A 20,240-nucleotide genomic window follows, 5' to 3' on the forward strand; every position below is an offset into this window, starting at 1 on the left:
AGCCACTAATAAACTTGACCATGTTTCCCCCGGGAGTCCTACATACTGGCCATCAGACCTCAATAAGCTGCCAGACCTGATCGACTTCGCAGTTACGAAAAATATTTCCCGCAGTTTGGTTAAAGCTGAATGTCTGCCGGATCTCTCATCTGATCACTCGCCTGTACTAATTCACCTCCGCCGATACGCAGAAAACGTGAAACCACCAACCAGATTGACCTCTAGCAAAACAAACTGGCTCAGGTATAAAAAATATATAAGTTCACATATTGAGCTAAGCCCAAAACTCAATACTGAATCTGATATAGAGAGCTGCACGTGTGCATTGCAATCCATCCTTACTGCAGCAGCTCTTACTGCAACACCCAAAATAACAAATAATACAATTAATTCAAAAAAGACCAACGTACAAATCGAGCAACTCGTCCACGTAAAACGTCGCTTACGCAGAGAATGGCAATCTTCCAGATCCCCAACTGCAAAACAAAAGCTAAAAGTAGCCACACGGAAACTGGCCAACGCTCTGAAACAAGAAGAGGACGACGATCAGCGCCGATACATAGAGCAACTCACACCAACAGGCACAAAACAAAAGTCACTGTGGCGAGCCCACTCAACTCTTCGCCCACCGACTGAAACCGTTTTGCCGATAAGGAATTCATCAGGTGGCTGGGCCCGTAGTGATGAAGACAGAGCCAACACATTTGCCGCTCACCTACAAAATGTGTTCACGCCAAACCAGGCTACTAGCACATTCGCGCTACCGTCCTATCCCGTAAACCGCCATCAGCAACACACCCCAATTGTGTTTCGTCCTAAAGAAATAACTAAAATAATCAAAGACAATCTCAGCCCGAAAAAATCCCCCGGCTACGACCTTATAACACCGGAAATGATCATCCAGCTGCCACATTCTGCAGTTCGCTACATAACCAAGCTCTTTAATGCCATCACCAAACTTGGTTACTTTCCACAACGATGGAAGATGATGAAGATCATAATGATTCCAAAGCCTGGTAAGAACCACACAGTCGCTTCATCTTACAGACCAATAAGTCTACTCTCATGCATTTCGAAACTATTCGAAAAATGCCTGCTGATCCGACTTAATCAACATCTGATATGCCACAATATAATCCCAGCCCACCAATTTGGATTTCGCGAAAGCCACGGAACCATTGAACAGGTGAATCGTATTACAACGGAAATAAGAACTGCATTTGAATATCGCGAATACTGTACAGCAGTATTTTTAGACGTATCCCAAGCATTCGACAAAGTCTGGCTCGACGGCCTAATGTTTAAAATTAAAACATCCCTACCCGAAAGCACACACAAACTTCTAAAGTCTTACCTCTATGACAGAAAGTTTGCAGTGCGGTGCAACACTGCCACTTCCACTGTTCATACAATTGAGGCTGGAGTCCCCCAAGGCAGCGTTCTTGGGCCAACCTTATACCTCATCTATACAGCCGACATCCCTACAAATAGTCGCTTAACGGTATCCACATTTGCCGACGATACAGCTATCCTTAGCCGTTCAAGGTCCCCTATCCAAGCTACAGCACAGTTGGCACTGTACCTCATCGACATTGAGAAGTGGCTCTCTGACTGGCGAATAAAAGTAAACGAGCAAAAATGCAAGCACGTGACGTTTACGCTAAACAGACAAGACTGTCCTCCGCTCTTGTTGAACAGCATACCACTCCCGAAAGCAGACGAGGTAACGTACCTAGGAGTACACCTAGACAGAAGACTCACATGGCGCAGGCACATTGAAGCCAAAAAAACCCAACTTAAACTCAAAGCCAACAACTTACACTGGCTCATCAACTCTGGTTCTCCGCTCAGCCTAGATCACAAGGTCTTGCTCTACAATTCTATATTGAAACCAATCTGGACCTATGGCTCACAGTTATGGGGCAATGCCAGCAACAGCAATATTGACATCATTCAGCGAGCACAATCAAAGATTCTGAGAACCATCACTGGGGCACCGTGGTACGTTCGGAGTGAAAACATCCAAAGAGACTTAAATATCCCATCAGTTACCAACGCAATCACGGAACTTAAGGAAAAATACCATAGCAAGCTTCACACGCACCCCAACCACCTAGCGCGAGGTCTAATCCAGCTCAGCAGCCGTTCCCGTCTCCGGCGAAAGGACCTACCAACCCAGCGAATAAATTATTAGGGCCGTTTAAACATAGAACAGTTGGAAAAATAATACAACTGTTCAAAAAATACTTGTTATAGTTAAGATTTTTAAACTTATTGTTAGTTCTTATACAAGAAGATTCAATAAATAAAAGCAAAGTAAAATAAAAAAAAAAAAAATAAAGGCGCTCAGCAAAGCTTAGATAACATCTAAGTAAATGAAGTGAGGACAGCCCTAGACAAACTAGGAGCTGTCCACAAGCTCACAATAAGGTGGGTCCTGGGACACAAAAACATCCCGGGAAATGAGCTAGCGGACAACCTAGCCAGGAAAGGGGCAGAGTACCCTCTAATTGGGCCCGAACAATTCTGTGGTGTTGGTCTCCACAGAGTACGGGGCTTACTAAAGTCACTAGAGGAAAAAAAACGTCTGTCCTTCTGGGAACACCTACCAGGACTTAGGCAGTCTAAGATTCTCCTCCGTGAATGTAACCATAATAGGTTCAAGACCATTATGACATACGGGAAAAACACCGTGCGCATTTTGACTGGCCTTCTTACGGGGCATTGCCGGCTTCACAGCCATTTGCACCAAATTGGCATTGCAGACAGTGAACTCTGTCGCTTCTGCTGCATGAAGAAGGAGAGCTCTGCACATATTATATGTGACTGCATGGCGCTTTCCATCAGGAGGAACAGACTCCTAGGCATGTATGTAGTCCCACGGGAAACAATTGCAGCCCTGAACCCAATAAAATTTTGGCATTTATACAGTGCATTAAACTTCAGGGGGATCCTTGAGTCATGAAGGGGTAGTACAATAGATCCGACTGGGTCGCAGTACACATACAAACACACTTAATAATAATAATAACAAGAATCTGCACGCTAAATACTAAAGTTTGTTTTGGTATTTGCAGAGATTTTGACGCATAACTTAAGAATAAGAGCTATATGGTTGGTTCTGGTTAAGATACAATTTTATCAATGTATGTGTATATGTATTCTGTATTTTGCTTTACGCTTTTGACTACGGTATTTTTCTTGAATTCATACATACCTATTTGGATATAGCTTGGCATATTTTGTTTGCCATAAAGATGCAAAAGAGCCCCCAAGCTTTTTTATGTAGCCATGTAATATACAATCGGATTCCTTTTCATCTGCATCGAAGTGCTGCTTTTGCTTCAATTTTCTTTTTTGTTCTAGTTTATCTGTCTCAGTGTTGACTGTATCAAATACTGTTTCAGAAACTTCCTGTTGCCACCTACAAACAAATAAAGAGAACCAGAAATAAAATCAATCCTTTTGGAAATTTTTGTACTAAGGGTAATAATTTATGGATAAAATATTATTAAATTGTGATTTAAGGTAAAAATATCAATCAATGTATAAAATAAGATGTAATTAGTTAATAACTGCATCTATGCATTTATATCTTAAATAAGCACTATGTTTGTGGGAAAAGCCAAGTGAGGCACGTGAGATGCAATAGATGGCTTTACGACTCCTTTAGTTCGGTTTTTAGTAAGATTTTCCCAGAAAGGTTCTTCGACGAAATTTCAGTACTGGCTTCTCCGTTAATGTTGAAGGTGGCCAATAAATTATGGAGTGTGTGTAATGGGAGCGACTGCAGCATGATGATGCCAGATGTTGATATCACTGTGGGAAGCCCCATGCATCTAACTTTAAAGGTTGCATTAAATACCTTAAAGAAGCTTCTACTCGTAAGCATCATTTGAAGACCAATGAACCCACTGCTGCTGGTCTTATTAACCGTCTTTTACGTCCGTTGTCAGGCAATCAACCTGCTTTTTAGCCAATTTATTCGCCTGCCGCTACTGCTACTAATGTAACTACCAACTTGGACTCCAAACTGGAACAGCTTTTTTCTAGGCTTGACAGAATGATGTCGTTAGTGGAAACGTTGATGGAACTACTTCTCCAGACCTTCGCCCTCTGCATTTAAAAATGGGTCCTCTTAAGATAGCAGCATGAAATTCAAATAAGGCCTCCTCGAAGACCAATGAGATCCTCGCTTTTATTGAGCTTCACGACATAGACATCCTCCTGTTGTCAGAAACCCACTTCTTCTCCCGGTCCAACTTCGACTCTATGCCTTTACCCTGCATACTACCAACCATCCGGATGACAGACAACACGGTGGAGCGGCGATCCTTGTTAGATCAAATATCTCTTATCAACCATTCGCCACTGCATCGTAAAATCATATTCAGGCAGTAACTATTCAGCTAATTGCAAGCAGAGGAAACTAGCTCTTTAAGCTAGATGAGGACGCCCAATTATTTAGAAGTGTTACAAAAATGCACATTCGGATATTCAAAGAACACATCGAGGCTACTGTAAAACTCAACATTCCCATTGACACTTGCAGTAGGCTGGAAGCATACGTCGACTATTTCACATCTGCAATCATTGAAGCTGCAAGCTACACCACCGCCTCACCAAGTTGGTCTCACGGCCATAAGGAGGTCTCCCATTTTAAGCATAGAGGCTAAGGACTTGCTCAGGCACAAAAGATGCCTCAGAAGACAATACATCGCGACAGGAGATCCTAGCATTTATCAGCAATATTCAAGTGCTACTAATAGACTGCGCCGTCTGCTAGCCAATAACCGTAAAGCAAACCTGGATACCTTATTGGAGAGTACTGGTCCAGATAGTAATAGTGTATTCTCAATATGGAAACTCACGAGAGGCATGAGAAGCAAGAGACAGCTTTCAATCACCAATTCAGGATCGACGTGGCATCTGGCTTAAGACGGATTATGAGAAAGCAAGTGTTTTTGCTTCGCACCTGTCCTCCACCTTCATGCCCTTCAATTTAACGGACGACACCAATCGTGAAACCATCGCAAATTGTTTGGAAACTCCGACTGCTCAGACACGTCCTATAAGACATACCTCACCGCAGGAAGTTATGATGAAACTGAAGGAAGGCTTTGCAACCTAAAAACACCCCTGGTTACGATGGCATAGATAACCGAACTGCGAAATTTCTACCACGCAAGGAAGTGCTTGCTCTTGGGAAAATATTTAATGCCATGCTTAGTTTAGGTATTTCCCCAGGCAACGGAAGCGTGCGCGGATTGTAATGATCCCCAAAGCTGGAAAGTCACCAACACAGATCGACTCATACCGCCCGATAAGCCTGCTACCAACTTTCTCCAAAGTTTTTGAGAGAATTTTGCTTACCCGCTTGATGGAACTGCCGGAGGCAACAGAACACATCCCATAACACCAATTCGGTTTCAGGAAGTCTCATGGTTGCCCCCAACAAATCCATCGCCTTGTAAAGCACATCACGTATGGCTTTGAGCACAAGGTTTACACAGTCGGCGTATTTTTGGACGTGAAACAAGCGTTTGATAAGGTGTGGCATGAAGGTCTGCTATATAAAATGAAAGATCTCCTCCCAGCAGCCCATTATGCCATCCTCAGCTCCTTCATCGCTGATCGGACCTTCGATGTTGCAATACGAGACTCTCGGTCAAGCATGGAACACATTCATGCAGGGGTTCCACAGGGAAGTGTGCTTGGACCCTTCCTGTATACCCTGTATACTGCTGACATGCTAACAACCGTCAAAAACACCGATGAAGCGCCCCCCTACGCTGCCTAGGTCTTCTCTTCGACGGAAATACCATTGACTACGTCTCATTCAACTGCTACCTCGGCGTTCACCTTGATCGGACGCTGCGTTGGAAAGCCCATATCACGGCAGTTAGAGCCAAATGCTCTTGGAAACTGAAAAAGCTGGACTGGCTTTTCCACTCAAGCAAACTCCATATAGCAACTAAGGCTCTTTTAATAAAAGCCATATTAGGTCCAACACTGACCTACGCCCTCCAAGTGTGGGGAACAGCCTCTAAGACACAGCTCAATAGGTTTAGAGAAATACAATCGCGAGCAGCACGAAGTCCATATGGGCTACCCTGGTATGTGAGCAACAGAGTTATTGAAAGGGATTTAAAAGTTGTCCCATTGGGAGACCAAATAAACTTCCACAGCAGCCGATGAACCATGAACTCCTTACACGTAAATAGTATAATCTCTCCACGGAACATATGTGGACACTATAATTTAGGAACAGAATCCATAATATCTGTTAAGCTACATTTTAGGTTAAGTTCAGAAGGAATAATAATAAATGATTTAAACTCTAAAAAAAAAAGCTTAATTAAGTGAAGTTTCATTCGAGCTCTCAAGGGAGGAGAGCTTAGATGCTCCCGCAGCTGATCTGCACAGATACTGGCATTTTTTGATGCTGCTAGCGGCTTCGAGACCCGACATACCCCCTGTCGGAAGCGTGGTTCTTAACAGCACCCTTAAGGTGTGCTTATTCACTGCTCGATTCGTCAGTACTATGAAGCAACTCGGACGACTTAATCGCTTTCAATTAGCTCCTCAACGACAATCAGTAAAGGCCACTTAATGGTATTTATATAAAAATATTTGTCATTAGAGTATTCAGCTTGCGACGTGTGAAAAATTAATAAGGCAATGATTGTTAATTGCTTCTGTCCGCACTATGACTTTTGCAATAAACTGCTTTCATATTTTTATTTATTTTATAAATTTTTATTTTCTACAACGTAATATTTTTATGAAATATTTTTTTCTCAATATAATGAATTCTTTTTGGAAAATTTTTGTTTAAAATTACAGTAGTTATAATAATTTCCTTTGTATTTTGTCGTTTTGTTGCAATAGTAAAGTACGGCGCAAATAGTAAATGCCATAAGTAGTGAAAAATAAACTAGAAGGTGATATAATAAATATAGGACCTCATTACAATTGTAATGGCCTCATCGTAACGCGAAGCTAAAGCGCTGGAAGGGGATCACGGCGCTAAATTGTTCCACAAGCCAGGAAAAGAAAATCTTGTTTCGGACGCATTGTCTTGCCAGAACATAAATATTCTAGAAGACGAACAAGAATCGGATGTAGCAACCATACACAGCGAACAGTCACTAACATACACCATTGACACAACAGACAACCCGGTAAACTGTTTAAGGAATCAAATAATAATTGAAGTAGGAAACAGTTTCTCGGTGGACATATTCATCTTGTTTAAAAGCAAGGTGAAACACATTACACATTATAAAAATTCCTGACCGTGAAAATCTGCTTAGTGCTTTACAAGATGTAGTCAATGCCGAGGTAGTTAACGCAATACATTGCTCCCTACCGATCTTAGCGTTTATCCAACACTGACTAGTCGAATTATTTCCGAGCACATCTTTCAAACATTCGAAAAGCTTCATACAGGACATTACAGATGCAACTGAACAAAGGAATATTGTTATAACAGAGTACAACAGGGCTCACCGGGCTGCACAAGAAAACGTAAAACAAATCTTGAAGCACTATTTTTTCCCCAAAAATGCTCCGGTTAGCAACAGAGGCAACTTTAAATTGTAAGACCTGTGCAATGGCTAAATATAAACGATATAAAGCAAGCAGTAGCGGAAACACCGATACCTTCCTTTGTGGGGGAAATCCTCCACATTGACATTTTTTTTTTTTTTTTCAACGGATGGAACCCTTTTTCTGACGTGCATTGACAAATTCTCGAAGTTTGCCACGGTGCAGGTTATCGCATCGAGGGCTATCGTGGACATAAAATCTCCTTTATTACACATAGTAAATTTTTTTCCAAAAATAAAAACAATTTATTGCGATAACGAAAGATCATTTAATTCCGAAACCATTAAGAAAATTTTGCTAAATCACTTCAATATTACCATTTCCAACGCCCCGCCTTTACACAGTACCTCAAACGGTCAAGTAGAGAGGTGTCATAGTACTCTGACAGAAATAGCCAGATGCTTGAAACTAGAAACCAATTTAAACGACACTACCGAATTAATTCTTTTAGCAACTAACAAGTACAACAACTCAATCCACTCAGTAACGAATGAAAAACCAATAGAAATCGTCCACTTAATACACTCGGAATTTGAAAGAGGAATTAGCAGAAAAATTAAACAGGCCCAAGAGAAAACCCTTGATACCGTAAACAAAAATAGGACCTATAAAGACTACCAAGTTGGCGAAAAAGTTTTCTTAAAAACCAACAAACGACTAGGAAACAAGCTTTCCCCATTATGCTCAGAAGAAACCATCGAAGCAGACCTGGGGACCACGGTTCTAATAAAAGGGAGGGTGGTCCACAAGGACAACCTACGCTAACCATCTTGCGAGATTCCTGACCCCTTTCAATCTTTTTATATTATTTTAGGTTACGAAATTACATCTAAGTTTTTATACGTATGACTGTTAGGACGGACGCGACAGTGAAACTTAACGACTACACGAACGCAGACTACATCCCAATAGAAGATAACGAAATTGTCATCTGAAACAATGACAAAAACATTTACGGACGATCACAGGACACCATGTTTAATGACGGACCTTACGCATATTCGCAAATTGGTAGCCACCTTAAAGTTTCACAATAGGGCTGCTAGGAGTATTAACTTAATTCGGACAGCACTAAAGGTTATTACCGGTGTGGCGACCGGCGTTGCCAACAACCAAGCATCGGGAGAGCAGCGACGGGAGAGACGCTACCGATCGCCTAGTGTGTGAGTGAGAGAATGTATTACTCCGGAGCGTACTGCCAAGCAGCGTGGATGTGCGAATACCATAGATCTGAATAAACGAACTGAATATATATATATCTATAAATCATAACGCGTATTACTCTTAGTAAGCGGGTCATTACAACCGGTACTCCCGACTTCAACGATTGGGAGCAAATAAAATTCAATCAAGAACAGTTGGTAAGAACAGAAGAAGGACAAACAGAATTAAATATTAAATTTCAGAAACGCTTAAACGAACTCGAAAACACAATAAATCAAATCCAAAATTCCGAAACAAACAAAGAAACACACCTTTTAGAAATTATTTTGGCAAAAAATAGAATTGTAATTACAGAGCTAGAAAACGTTTTAATGGGCTCAACCCTAGCAATATTAAATATTGTAAGTCCAGCGATTTTGGACAACTCCGATATTGGCGAATTCAGGGACAGACAGCCTATTGACGTTAGTTTGATAGAATTATTAGAAGTATCTAGCATAAGCGTTTTTCAAAATTCTGTAATCCTACATATTCTAATTTATTTCCCTAGTCCTAAGGTTGTATGTAAGAAGATAACGGTCTACCCAGTCAAGCACCAGAACAAGATCCTGAACTTTGAGGACGGAAATCTAGTGGCCGACTGTCAAACGCGAAACCTCAACTGCAAGACGACAGTCGGCGCCAGCTTCTGTAAAGAGCTCCAAAATGGCACCTGCGCTCAGGAAATAGTTTCTGGGGCTACCGCGCACTGTTCCACACTTCCAGGTCATCAGGATCCAGTGGATCCATCGTGGATCATGGCACCCTCATCGTAAATGACGCCAACGTGACCATCACTGACGAAAGTATCCGGGACCTACCTGCTAACTTACTCTGGCAAGGTAGCCCTCAACGGAACTTGGTTCGTTAATCAGTTAGGAAGATCCATTGGGAAACCTGCTGTCTTGGCCACCGCCACCATCAACATCACGGCCCATCAGGACCGACTGAGCCTACCACTCCTTCATAAGCTGACTCTGAGGATCCTCCACCACATTGGGACCCTTAGAGAAAAGCTTACCTTAAGGTTCCTCCTCAACAACTCATTCATCATACTTGCTGCCTTCCTGCTGTGCTGTACCATTTGGCTCGGCTGCCATTACCTAAAGGCCAGAAGTGACGCCAAACTTGGAAGTACCACCAATATGGAGCAAGTGCGTCCGTTAAAGGAGAGGGGAGTTAACCCAAGCAGTTCTCACTGAGTAAAAGTGAAGAATTGCAAGCCATATCCCGTGGCCTGCACGCGCGGTCAGGAAAATGCTGGTTGTGCACTCCAGGGGCAACGGCCAGGAGCAGCAGCGGAGCGAGTGATCGGACCGGACGAAGAACTGCTGACCTGGCTCTTTGGCGGCAGCACTACAGTGGGCCGGAGCCCTCAAGCTGCAGCTAGATCATACTTTAGTTTAGTAATGATTTGTACTCCAGAGCGTAAGCTCTGAAATAACATATTCCAGAAATTACCCTCACCCTAACGGGTGTGCGGAAATAAAGGATCAATAATAAATTACCCTCCAACCAACTGACTTTTATAACTTGTACTAGGTGATCATTAACGACTTGTCTGGCTAAAAAACATACAAGAACTTAATATGAAACAAGAGAGAATGCTATAGTCGAATTTCCCAACTATCAGATAGGCGTTACTCTGCTAGTGTGAATGCGAACGCGAAATTTCATAATTTTTCTGGGATATACATATTTATTGGGGAATAAAATGAGAAAAAAATTAAAAATTGTTCCAAAGAGTGTGCGTGACTGGTTTGGCGTCTTTAGGGCGTTAGAGTGGGCGTGGAAAAAATTGTTTGGCAAATCGATAGATTTTTTGCGTGGCAACAAGACTGAAAAAAATACGCTGCGTCTTTGTCTTTAGAATTTGTATGCTGAATACCAACCTTCTAGCTTGTATAGTTCCTGAGATCTCGACGATCATACGGACAAACAGGCATGGCCAGATCGACTCTGCTGTTGATCCTGATCAAAAATATATGTAATTTATATAATCAGAAAAGCTTCCTTCTGCCTTTTACATACTTTTCAATCTAGTTTTTTTTTTTAGTTTTTTGCAAATCGATAGAAATTTACAAGACTAATATAAATGTGAAAAAATACCAACACATTTTTAAAAAGTGTGTGAGAGACAGTCTTGTGCGGTTTGTGGGTTTTAGATTGGGCGTGGCAACATGGGTCAACGCTGTGTCTTTGTCTTTAGAATCTGGAATCTCAACCTTGAAGATTTCATAGTTCTTGAGATCTCGACGTTCATACGAGCAGACGGACATGATCAAGAATATATAAACTTATATGGTCGGAAACTTTTAAACCAATATATAATACCCTATTACTCTAGGAGTAACGGGTATAAAAATGTTTAGAAACGTCAAAACCATTTATCTGGGCCCTAAGAAGACCCTCCTAGTCGGAGAAAGAAAAATTACAAAAATTGCTAGATGAATATGTAAAATAGGGAATTATTCAACCTAGCGAACCAGAATATGCTTCACCAAGCGTTTTAGTCAAAATATATAAATATAGCGCTTAATAAAAAAATTTCAAACTGCAATCTAATCAGCCTTTCACTTTTCCAACCCTTTCAATTATCCATGGAGTAAATATAGCACTCTGCCCCAGTTGATAAACAAATTTCAAACTTTAATCTCAGCAGCATTTCCTTTGCCCTTGTTTTTGTCGCCAACACTTAGCCACCCGATAAACAACCAAACTTAAAGTAAACACAACTTCCATTTGGAGATCAAGCCATGATCAACTTATTGCGCTTTAATCAAACTGCATCAGTCAGAAATGTAGCATATTGTAGAAATCTACTCTACCAATACAATAAATGATTGGGTATAACTTAGCGTCAATACATAGTGACACTTTGTCATAATAAATATAAATATACAAATACCCAAAAGACCGCCAACAAATACATAAGCATTCCAGCGTCCAAGTAATACGATCTGACATAAGCCGATCGCGGAGCGTGGGAATGCTGAGCATGCACTGTGCAGCTCAAGTGGTCAAGCTACACAAAACATATGCATGCCCTCTGCATGCATCAGAATACATAGATATAAGCAATATATGTGCGGCTTAGTTGAACCCAACATCAGCACACATTGGGCATTCAACTAAAGAACCTCAAACAGAGCAGAAGCGTTTCTCTCCTTTTTATTAACAAATAAATACTTTAATCTACCACATTACATGGCAACCGTGACAATGTCCACAAAGTTCAAAGGGTTGTGCCAATAATTACAGTCGACTGAACTTAGTTCGACTATAAACTAATAAATACATAAATATGACAATATAAAACATAATAATTGATGGCAGAAGAACAACAATTCTTGACGGCTGTGCCCACCAAACAGAGGGACTTGCCGACGCTGGAAGAGGCCTTAAAAAAATTCAGCAGATGGACCCCGCCCACTCACAATAGCTGAGTAACGGGCAAGACAGGAGAAAAACGCACCCAAAAAGCAGAAAAGGAGTGGACAACGGATAAAACTACTACAGCAACGACGGCTGTTCAAGAAGATGACAGAAAGCCTGGCACGTTAGTCAATTGGTGAGATTCGATCCGGACCAGTTCAAAGGACTAGACGAATCTATTCAATCATGCGACGCGACAGACAGTGGCAGAATTTATCAAGCTAGCCACATCTCTGATACCAGAGTTTGATGGTAGGCACGAAAATTTGCAAAGTTTTTTAGATCGTCTAGGTCTATTAGACACCCTAAAATGCACGCATGAGACGACAGCGATAAGCCCTATAAAAACTAAACTTAAAGGCCATGCAAGGAATCTTATAAGTAATGAGCAGACAATTGCTGCACTCATTACCCAACTGTCAAATGCAGTAAAAGGGGAATCGGGATAAGTTATATCTGCCAAGCTTCTTAATCTACAACAAACAAATAAAACGGCTAACCAATACACCCAAGAGGTGGAGAAACTGACAAAGGCCCTTGAAAGCGCCTATATCAGTGAAGGTCTCAGCCAGTCCTTAGCAAATAAATACAGCACTACAACAGCTGTAAAAGCAATGACACAGAATTGCTCCATTGATAAGGTAAAACTTATCATGCAAGCAGGCACTTTCACAAATATGAATGATGCCATTTCGAAATTTGTAAACAGTTGCAGACGAGGTAACTCCAACCAGGGCAACAATAACAACTATGTGAGAATGGCGTCGAAGAAATACGTCGGAAAACTCACAGATCCCCTTAGGAAACAATCAATAAATGCAAAAGTTTATTCCATCAATTATAGTCTTAATATATTTGTAACATTCTATAATCATTCAACTGAAAATAAATTAACATTCCTCATAGATATTGGTGCAGATATCTCACTTTTAAAATTAATTCCGATGACTTTAAAACTCAGGATGAAAAAATAATAAACATCCAAGGCATAGGCCAAGGTGTAATCAAGTCTCAAGGAACAACCTCAATAGAACTTTAATCAACAAAATATATTATTCCACATGAATTTCATTTGGTAGACTCAAATTTTTCAATATCATGTGATGGAATGAATAATAGGCATTGATTTCATAAAAAAAATTCAATTGTCAACTAGATATCACACCAAGTGAAGACTGGTTCATAATTAGACCCCAAAATTTGAATTATCCAATGTATGTTCCGATAACATATAGCGCTGGCAACAATACAGTTCTTCTGCCAGCCAGATAACAAGTTATTCGGAAAATAGACGTTAATACCGTAAATGATGACATATTTGTTCCTAATCAGGAAATACATAATGCAATTTATGTTGCAAATACAATAGCAGAAATCCAGAAAATGGAAGCGAACAAGTACTTTTAAAACTAAAGAAACATTTTTCAGAGCAATTTGAAAGTCAATTAACTGAATGATGCACAAAGTATAGGGATGTGTTCGGACTGGAAACCGAACCAATATCAACCCACAAATTTTATAAACAAACATTAAGACTTAAAGATGATGAACCCATTTATATAAAAAACTATAGAAGCCCTCATAGCCATATTGAAGAAATTTAAAAATAAGTACGGAAATTAACGACAAAATCGTAGAACCGTCTGTATCTGAGTACAACAGCCCAGTCTTGTTAGTTCCGAAAAAATCATTACCGAATTCAAAACAAAAGAAATGGATATTAGTAATTGACTATCGTCAAATCAATAAAAAACTACATTCTGATAAATTTCCACTCCCAAGAATTGATGACATTTTGGATCAACTTGGTCGAGCTAAATTCTTTTCATGCATTGACTTGATGTCAGGTTTCCATCCAATAGAACTTGAAGAAAACTCAAGAAATATAACATCTTTTTAAACGAGCAATGGCTCATATCGCTTCACGCGATTGCCATTTGGTCTTAAAATAGCACCACTTCGATAATGGACACCGTTGGTTCACTACCGAAATCAGAATATGGCAATGAATACATCGTCTCACTAATATGTGATTTAACAAAATATCTAGTAGCCATACCAGTCGCAAACAAGAGCGCAAATACTGTCGCGAAAGCTATATTCGAAAATTGTATACCAAAGTACGGTCCAATGAAAACGTTCATTTCGGACTTGGGTACCGAGTATAAAAACAAGGTAATTTTAGATATGTGTAAATATATGAAGACTGAAAATCTTACATCCACCGCATATCACCACCAGACTTTAGGGACAATAGAACGAAGGCATAAAACATTCAATGAGTACATCCGTTCGTACATTTTTGTAGACAAGGCTGATTGGGACGTTTGGATACAAAATTTTACCTATTTTTTCAACACAATACCATCATGCATGAATACTGTCCATCTCAACTAGTCTTTGATAGATTACCAAGACAGTGCGTAGATTTTAACAAAATAAATAGAGTAGAAGCACTATATAATGTAGAAGATTACTATGAGGAAATAAAATTTGGATTAGAAATAGCATATAACAGAGCCAGACTAATGTCCTATAGGAAACAAAATTACGATAAGAAAACTTCAGATATCAAATTAAAAATAGGCTATAAAGTTACACTAAGAAATGAAGCGGGTCTTAAGTTAAATTCAGAATATTTAGGTCCTTATACGGTAGAAACCATAGAAGACAGAGATAACATTATAATTAGAGATAAAAAGCAGCTTTCACTATTAGCTTTCAAAGCGAACGGATGTGTTTTTTTTTGCGCTCCGATTTTTATTTTATGTTTGTCAAACCAGCCGTGGTTTTGAATTATCTTCTTCAATTATCTTATATTGTAAACATAATTATTAAATAGTGATTCTTTGTGATTTGTGTTTTTTTCGTTTCATTTTTCGTCTTTTTGTTTTGTTCACTCTCCCTTTTGAGCGTTGTTCGCAATGCTGTTTGGTGCTGTTTTAGGCATGCACATCAGCTACACTTTTAGCTCTAACTCTTTCGCTCTCCCACATAAAATCTTAATTTCTCAGCGTGCAGACTGCTCTCGTGCGGTTCTTTTAACAGCTCGCTTGAAAGTTTTGATCTAGATGAATCTCCAAAAAAGCAAAAAAGCCGCTGGTGGTAGGCTGCCCAAGGCCCCGCAACCACGAGCAAATGATAAACAGGACTCCATAACTGATCAGCTGTCAATCGCAGCAAATCCGCATATGTTGCTAAGATCGGCAGCTAAATAAGATTCGGAGCAATCCGATCAATCCGCTGTGGAGGGACCCCACCCTGTGATTGCTCAAGATTCCGAATTGTCTGCACTGGTTTCTGTGTGGAAGCCTTGTGCACCCGTCTACTGAAACTGTTTACCTTATCTCTGGAATCTTCACAATTCCCTCATATATGGAAGGAGTCCTTTGTGATTCCTCTTCATAAAAAAGGTAGCAAACTGGATGCAAGCAATTACAGAGTAATCTCAAAATTGTCGGCTATCCCAAAACTTTTTGAAAATTTTATCACTCCTCATTTGCAGCACCTTTGTAGATCAATCATATCACCGTGTCTACACGGTTTATGAAACGCAGATCAACAACCACTAACCTCTTGGAGCTAACTTCTTTCTTAATACAGGGTTTCAAAAATAATCTTCAAACAGATGTCATCTACACTGACTTTAGTAAAGCATTTGACTCTGTTAATCATTACCTTGTAGTAAGGCTTCCGTGTTGATCTTCTTAATTGGATTTCAAGCTATCTGAATCGCAGGACGCAACAAGTCCTCTTTAAAAATTGTTTATCTTCTATTCTCCGAGTCACATCCGGTGTCCCACAAGGGAGCCATCTTGGTCCGCTTCTTTTTACCTTATTCATTACCGACCACCCCTTAGTAATAAAACATTTGCGTGTACTTATGTACGCAGACGATGTTAAATTATGCCTCCATCACAAGGACATTTCCCGTCATTTGGACTTACAATCCGATCTATCCTTCCCTAGCTAACTGTAGAACTATGCTTGGAACAGTCTTTATTTGTAAGCTTATTTGCAGTTAAGAGTCCTGACTTGGTTAGTCGGCTTAACTTCTCTGTTCCAAGTAGATTCACTAGAAACTATATACCCCTTAACTTAAATCATTGTAGATCTAACTATGAGTTGCATGACCTTTACAGAGTATTGTGTACTGACTATTATAAACTTTATCCTATTATCTGTAATCTTGACTCTCTGCCGCTTTTAAAGCAATCAATTTTAACTTTGTTAGTACATAATTAGATCCTACTAACACTGATATTTAAAAGTGTTATTTTACATTATATTCATTTCCTCGTTTCTGTTCTCTTTTCTATATCGCGTCTATCTTTTCGCGAATTGAGCCTTGCGGTACACGGTAGCGCCCCTCGGTCGGTTGGGCGGGAGGTGTGGACGTGGGACCCGTGCGAAAAAAAAAAAATAACAAGGTGTTGGTTCTGTACATTTAATTTCTTACATTTCAAAATGACGAGTCTAATATCCTGGTATTGAGTTTGACCTGACAATAGCCATATATAGTGAATTATATTTCCACAATAATGCATGTTCAACTTAAATGTAACAATTTTACATGCAAGCTAGACTCCCTCCTCAACGGATTGATCAAATTGCTTCGAATCTTTTGTAGCTGGCGATCTAAGCAACATTTGAGGAATTGCTCCGATTAACAGTTGACGGCATTTATTTTGAAAGCAAACAATATTAGTACCCATATTTTTTGGATTCAAACAACTGTACAAAAACACTAAAATAAAAACTTGCAAGCGAGCTGTCAAATGTACAAGTAAGTGTGCAGTCTACGCGCTGAGGACTTTAGATTTTGTGTGGTCGAGCGAGAGGGCGGGTGCAGAGTGCAGTTTATGTGTATACACGAATCAGCACTGCAGACAACGCTCAAAAGAGAGAGTACACCAAACAGAAAGACAAATACATAAGAGGAGAATTATTAAAGAATGTATTAAAAACCGTCGCTGGTTTTGACAAACGCAAAAATAAATTGGAACACACTTCGCTTTAAAGTCTAAAAGAAAAGAAATATATTTGATATGCATTTGACTATTTTTCCTTGAACTCTATACGTGTTTATCAATCAAGTCAATCCGATCACTGAAATTGGGTAATCGATTAAAAATCTTACCTTTCAGATATTGTCAACGAAAACATTTTATATAGATCTTGATCGGCGTCGTTTAGTTTTATGCCCTTGGTATCTTCCTCATCAAATGATCCAATATCGAAGGCATCTGCGGCATTTACTTCCCCTCTAGGGGGTACTAAAGGTGGAGTATATTTTTGTATGTAAACCTGGTGCCAATCAATTCCACAGAAAAAATTGTGCATTTTTACTTCATCCGCGCTGAAAACAAAAAATTAGCGGTGACAAAAAGAATATATATTAGTGCTCTGCGTTGGAAAATGGAACTTTACAATACGCATATTACGAAAACGGTCACAAAAATGTTCCTTATGTAAAAACTCGGAACAAAAGGACTTCAAAATTTAAAGAATTTTGTTTTGCAAAACAATGAGCGAGCATATGCAGTACTAATTGAATCATTTTTTGAACATTTTTGTCTGATTTCTAGTACTAATTGCTTGAACAACAGTTTACGTGCCTTTATTCGTAATTTGCGCATCGTTATCAACCATGCTTTGGTTTTCATCAATGTAATTTACCAATAATCTTGGTACACACTTTATTCTTACCCATTTCCCATGCACCCAAGCCTTTTAGAGACGTCCCTTTGAAGTAACATTTCCAACAAATTCTTTAGTTCCAAAGAAAACGATTCTGGAAGTTCTACGTTCTGCAACAAATGAGGAATTTTGTATTAGGATTTACGTAATATCAGAACAACTTTTTAATAAAGTTAATTTAAAACAACAGAGAATACTATAGTTGGGAAACTCGACTATAACGGGTATCGACATACCCGTTACTCAGCTAGTGTGAATGCGAACGCGATGACTCCTGACCCCTAAAGGGGCCGGCCAAGAAAAGCGACAAATAATGTTATTTGCAAGGCATCAGGGAGGCAAGAGGCAAAGTGAGGACGGAGTGTATAAAACCCCACTTTGTTTATAAGCTAATATTCGATAAGCATCGCGTAAGACATGTTGTAGATCGTCCCTTTAAAGTTAGATCGCCCTGTTAACGCGATCTCTCCCACATCCCACATTAGCGGGATCGCTTATTTCGAAATTATCATGTAGCTTGCTCTACATCTCGCTCTTTCTCTTTCTACTTTCTTCTCTTTCTTTATTGAAAAATTAATCAATCAACTTAATGGCTATAATATGTTGAGTAAAAGAATATCATCGGGCCTCGTTGTGTCCGCCCGAGTTACTATTGATCTGTTCTCTGACAGAGGAAATGTGGTTATATGCTTGGGCGTCGATTAAAATGATGCTCATCGCCTGGTTCTTAACTTTTTGCACTTTTATGACATTCGAGTCTAAAGTCGGCCCCCATATTTCAATGCAGTAGGTTATTAAGACCAAAATCGAAATGTATTTGTTGCGTTAGAACAGCCGGCTAATATCATTGGTTACAGATTTCCATAAATTAAAAAATGTGTACACTTGAAAACAGCTTATTTTAGATATAAGTGCTATTCATAAAACTCGCACGCGGGGGTCACCAAAGTTTTCTCTCTTTATGACAATCGATAGAAATTAACAAATTAATAAATGAAAAAAATTATGAAATTATGTGGGCGTGGGTATTTTGTGCGGTTTCTGGGCGTGGCAACATGTATCAACAAACTAGTAAAGTAAATGATAGTGCCCAATACAAAATGGACACAGGTTACGAATATTTTATTCAACCAGCCTCGGAATCCGAAAGCAAGTCAGAGGAGGTGGGAACCCCTTCTTAAAAATCACAATAAATAATATTACCCTAGACACTGGTTTAATTTCCCAGTCAAACCATCTAAAATAAAAGGCCACACTATAAATGGCACTATAACATTAAACCAGCGCGTTTCATTTCATCCAAGCAAACTTAGTCCCATTAAACAAACATTCTATATTCACAACATTTCAGAGAAGTGTGACTTACTATTATGTAGATACTATCTAGAACCAACCGATTCTCAAATTAACTATTTAACACAGTCACTATAAATGGCTATACATTGAAAATTTGGTACGACCACATCTAAACAGATGAGTCCAAGGCTACCAATGAGTGCCCCAGGTCATCTAGCCCAGAGGAAACCCCTATACATATACAGAAAAAGGAGAAAAACCTCCAGAAAATTAAGTGGAACCCTCAGTTAAAATCAGATGAATCAAAGGTTACTGATGAGTGCCCAAAATCATCTAAGTCAGAGAAAAACCCTCTTATCACCTTATACATAGAAGAAGCCCTTCTAGTGACATACTCTAACTACGCCTTAGATGACGAGTTCAGAGAATCTAACGTATTTAGATTATAACATCTAAATACAGAAGAAAGGGAGCAACTTTCTAACGTTTAGCTTGCATACCGTGATATTCAGTACAAAGAAGGTGAAACTTTGACCTTCACAAGTACAATTAAACACTCTATTCATACAAAACACGAATACCCTGTCTACAAAAAACAATATAAATACAACCAAGCGTTTGATCAAGAAGTTAACAAGAAATTAACGAAATGATAGAACAAAAAATAATTAGGAAATCTAAATCCCCCTATTGTTCTCCGATTTGGATTGTACCAAAGAAAATTGATGCTTCTGGTAAACCAAAATTTCGATTTGTCATTGACTATCGTAGTCTCAATGAAATAACCATTGACGACAAATTCCCTATTCCAGTAATGGACGAAATATTAGGCAAGCTTGGACGCTGTCGATACTTCACAACCATTGATCTAGCTGAAGGTTTTCATAAAACCTTCTGGTCCATTTAAATGGACCAGAAATCAATACCCAAAACAGCATTTTCAACAAAACATGGACATTACGAATATACTCGTATACCTTTTGGTCTGAAAAATG

General features: G+C 39.5%; 1 protein-coding gene across 3 annotated transcripts in view; it reads right to left on the reverse strand.

The window, feature by feature from the left end:
* Gprk1 (G protein-coupled receptor kinase 1) overlaps window positions 1-20,240 on the reverse strand; it is a 148,766-nt gene that overhangs the window by 10,865 nt on the left and 117,661 nt on the right. For all 3 annotated transcript variants that reach the window (NM_001299206.1, NM_001169580.2, NM_001042973.3), the window contains 3 exons: window positions 17,959-18,059; window positions 17,390-17,608; window positions 3,218-3,424 (listed from right to left, as the gene is read on the reverse strand). In NM_001299206.1, the coding sequence (NP_001286135.1) occupies window positions 3,218-3,424; window positions 17,390-17,608; window positions 17,959-18,059 (527 nt within the window). The remainder of the gene's footprint in view (window positions 1-3,217; window positions 3,425-17,389; window positions 17,609-17,958; window positions 18,060-20,240) is intronic.

Source organism: Drosophila melanogaster, chromosome 2R, assembly GCF_000001215.4.
Source record: "Drosophila melanogaster chromosome 2R".
NCBI classification, from domain to species: Eukaryota; Metazoa; Arthropoda; class Insecta; order Diptera; family Drosophilidae; genus Drosophila; species Drosophila melanogaster.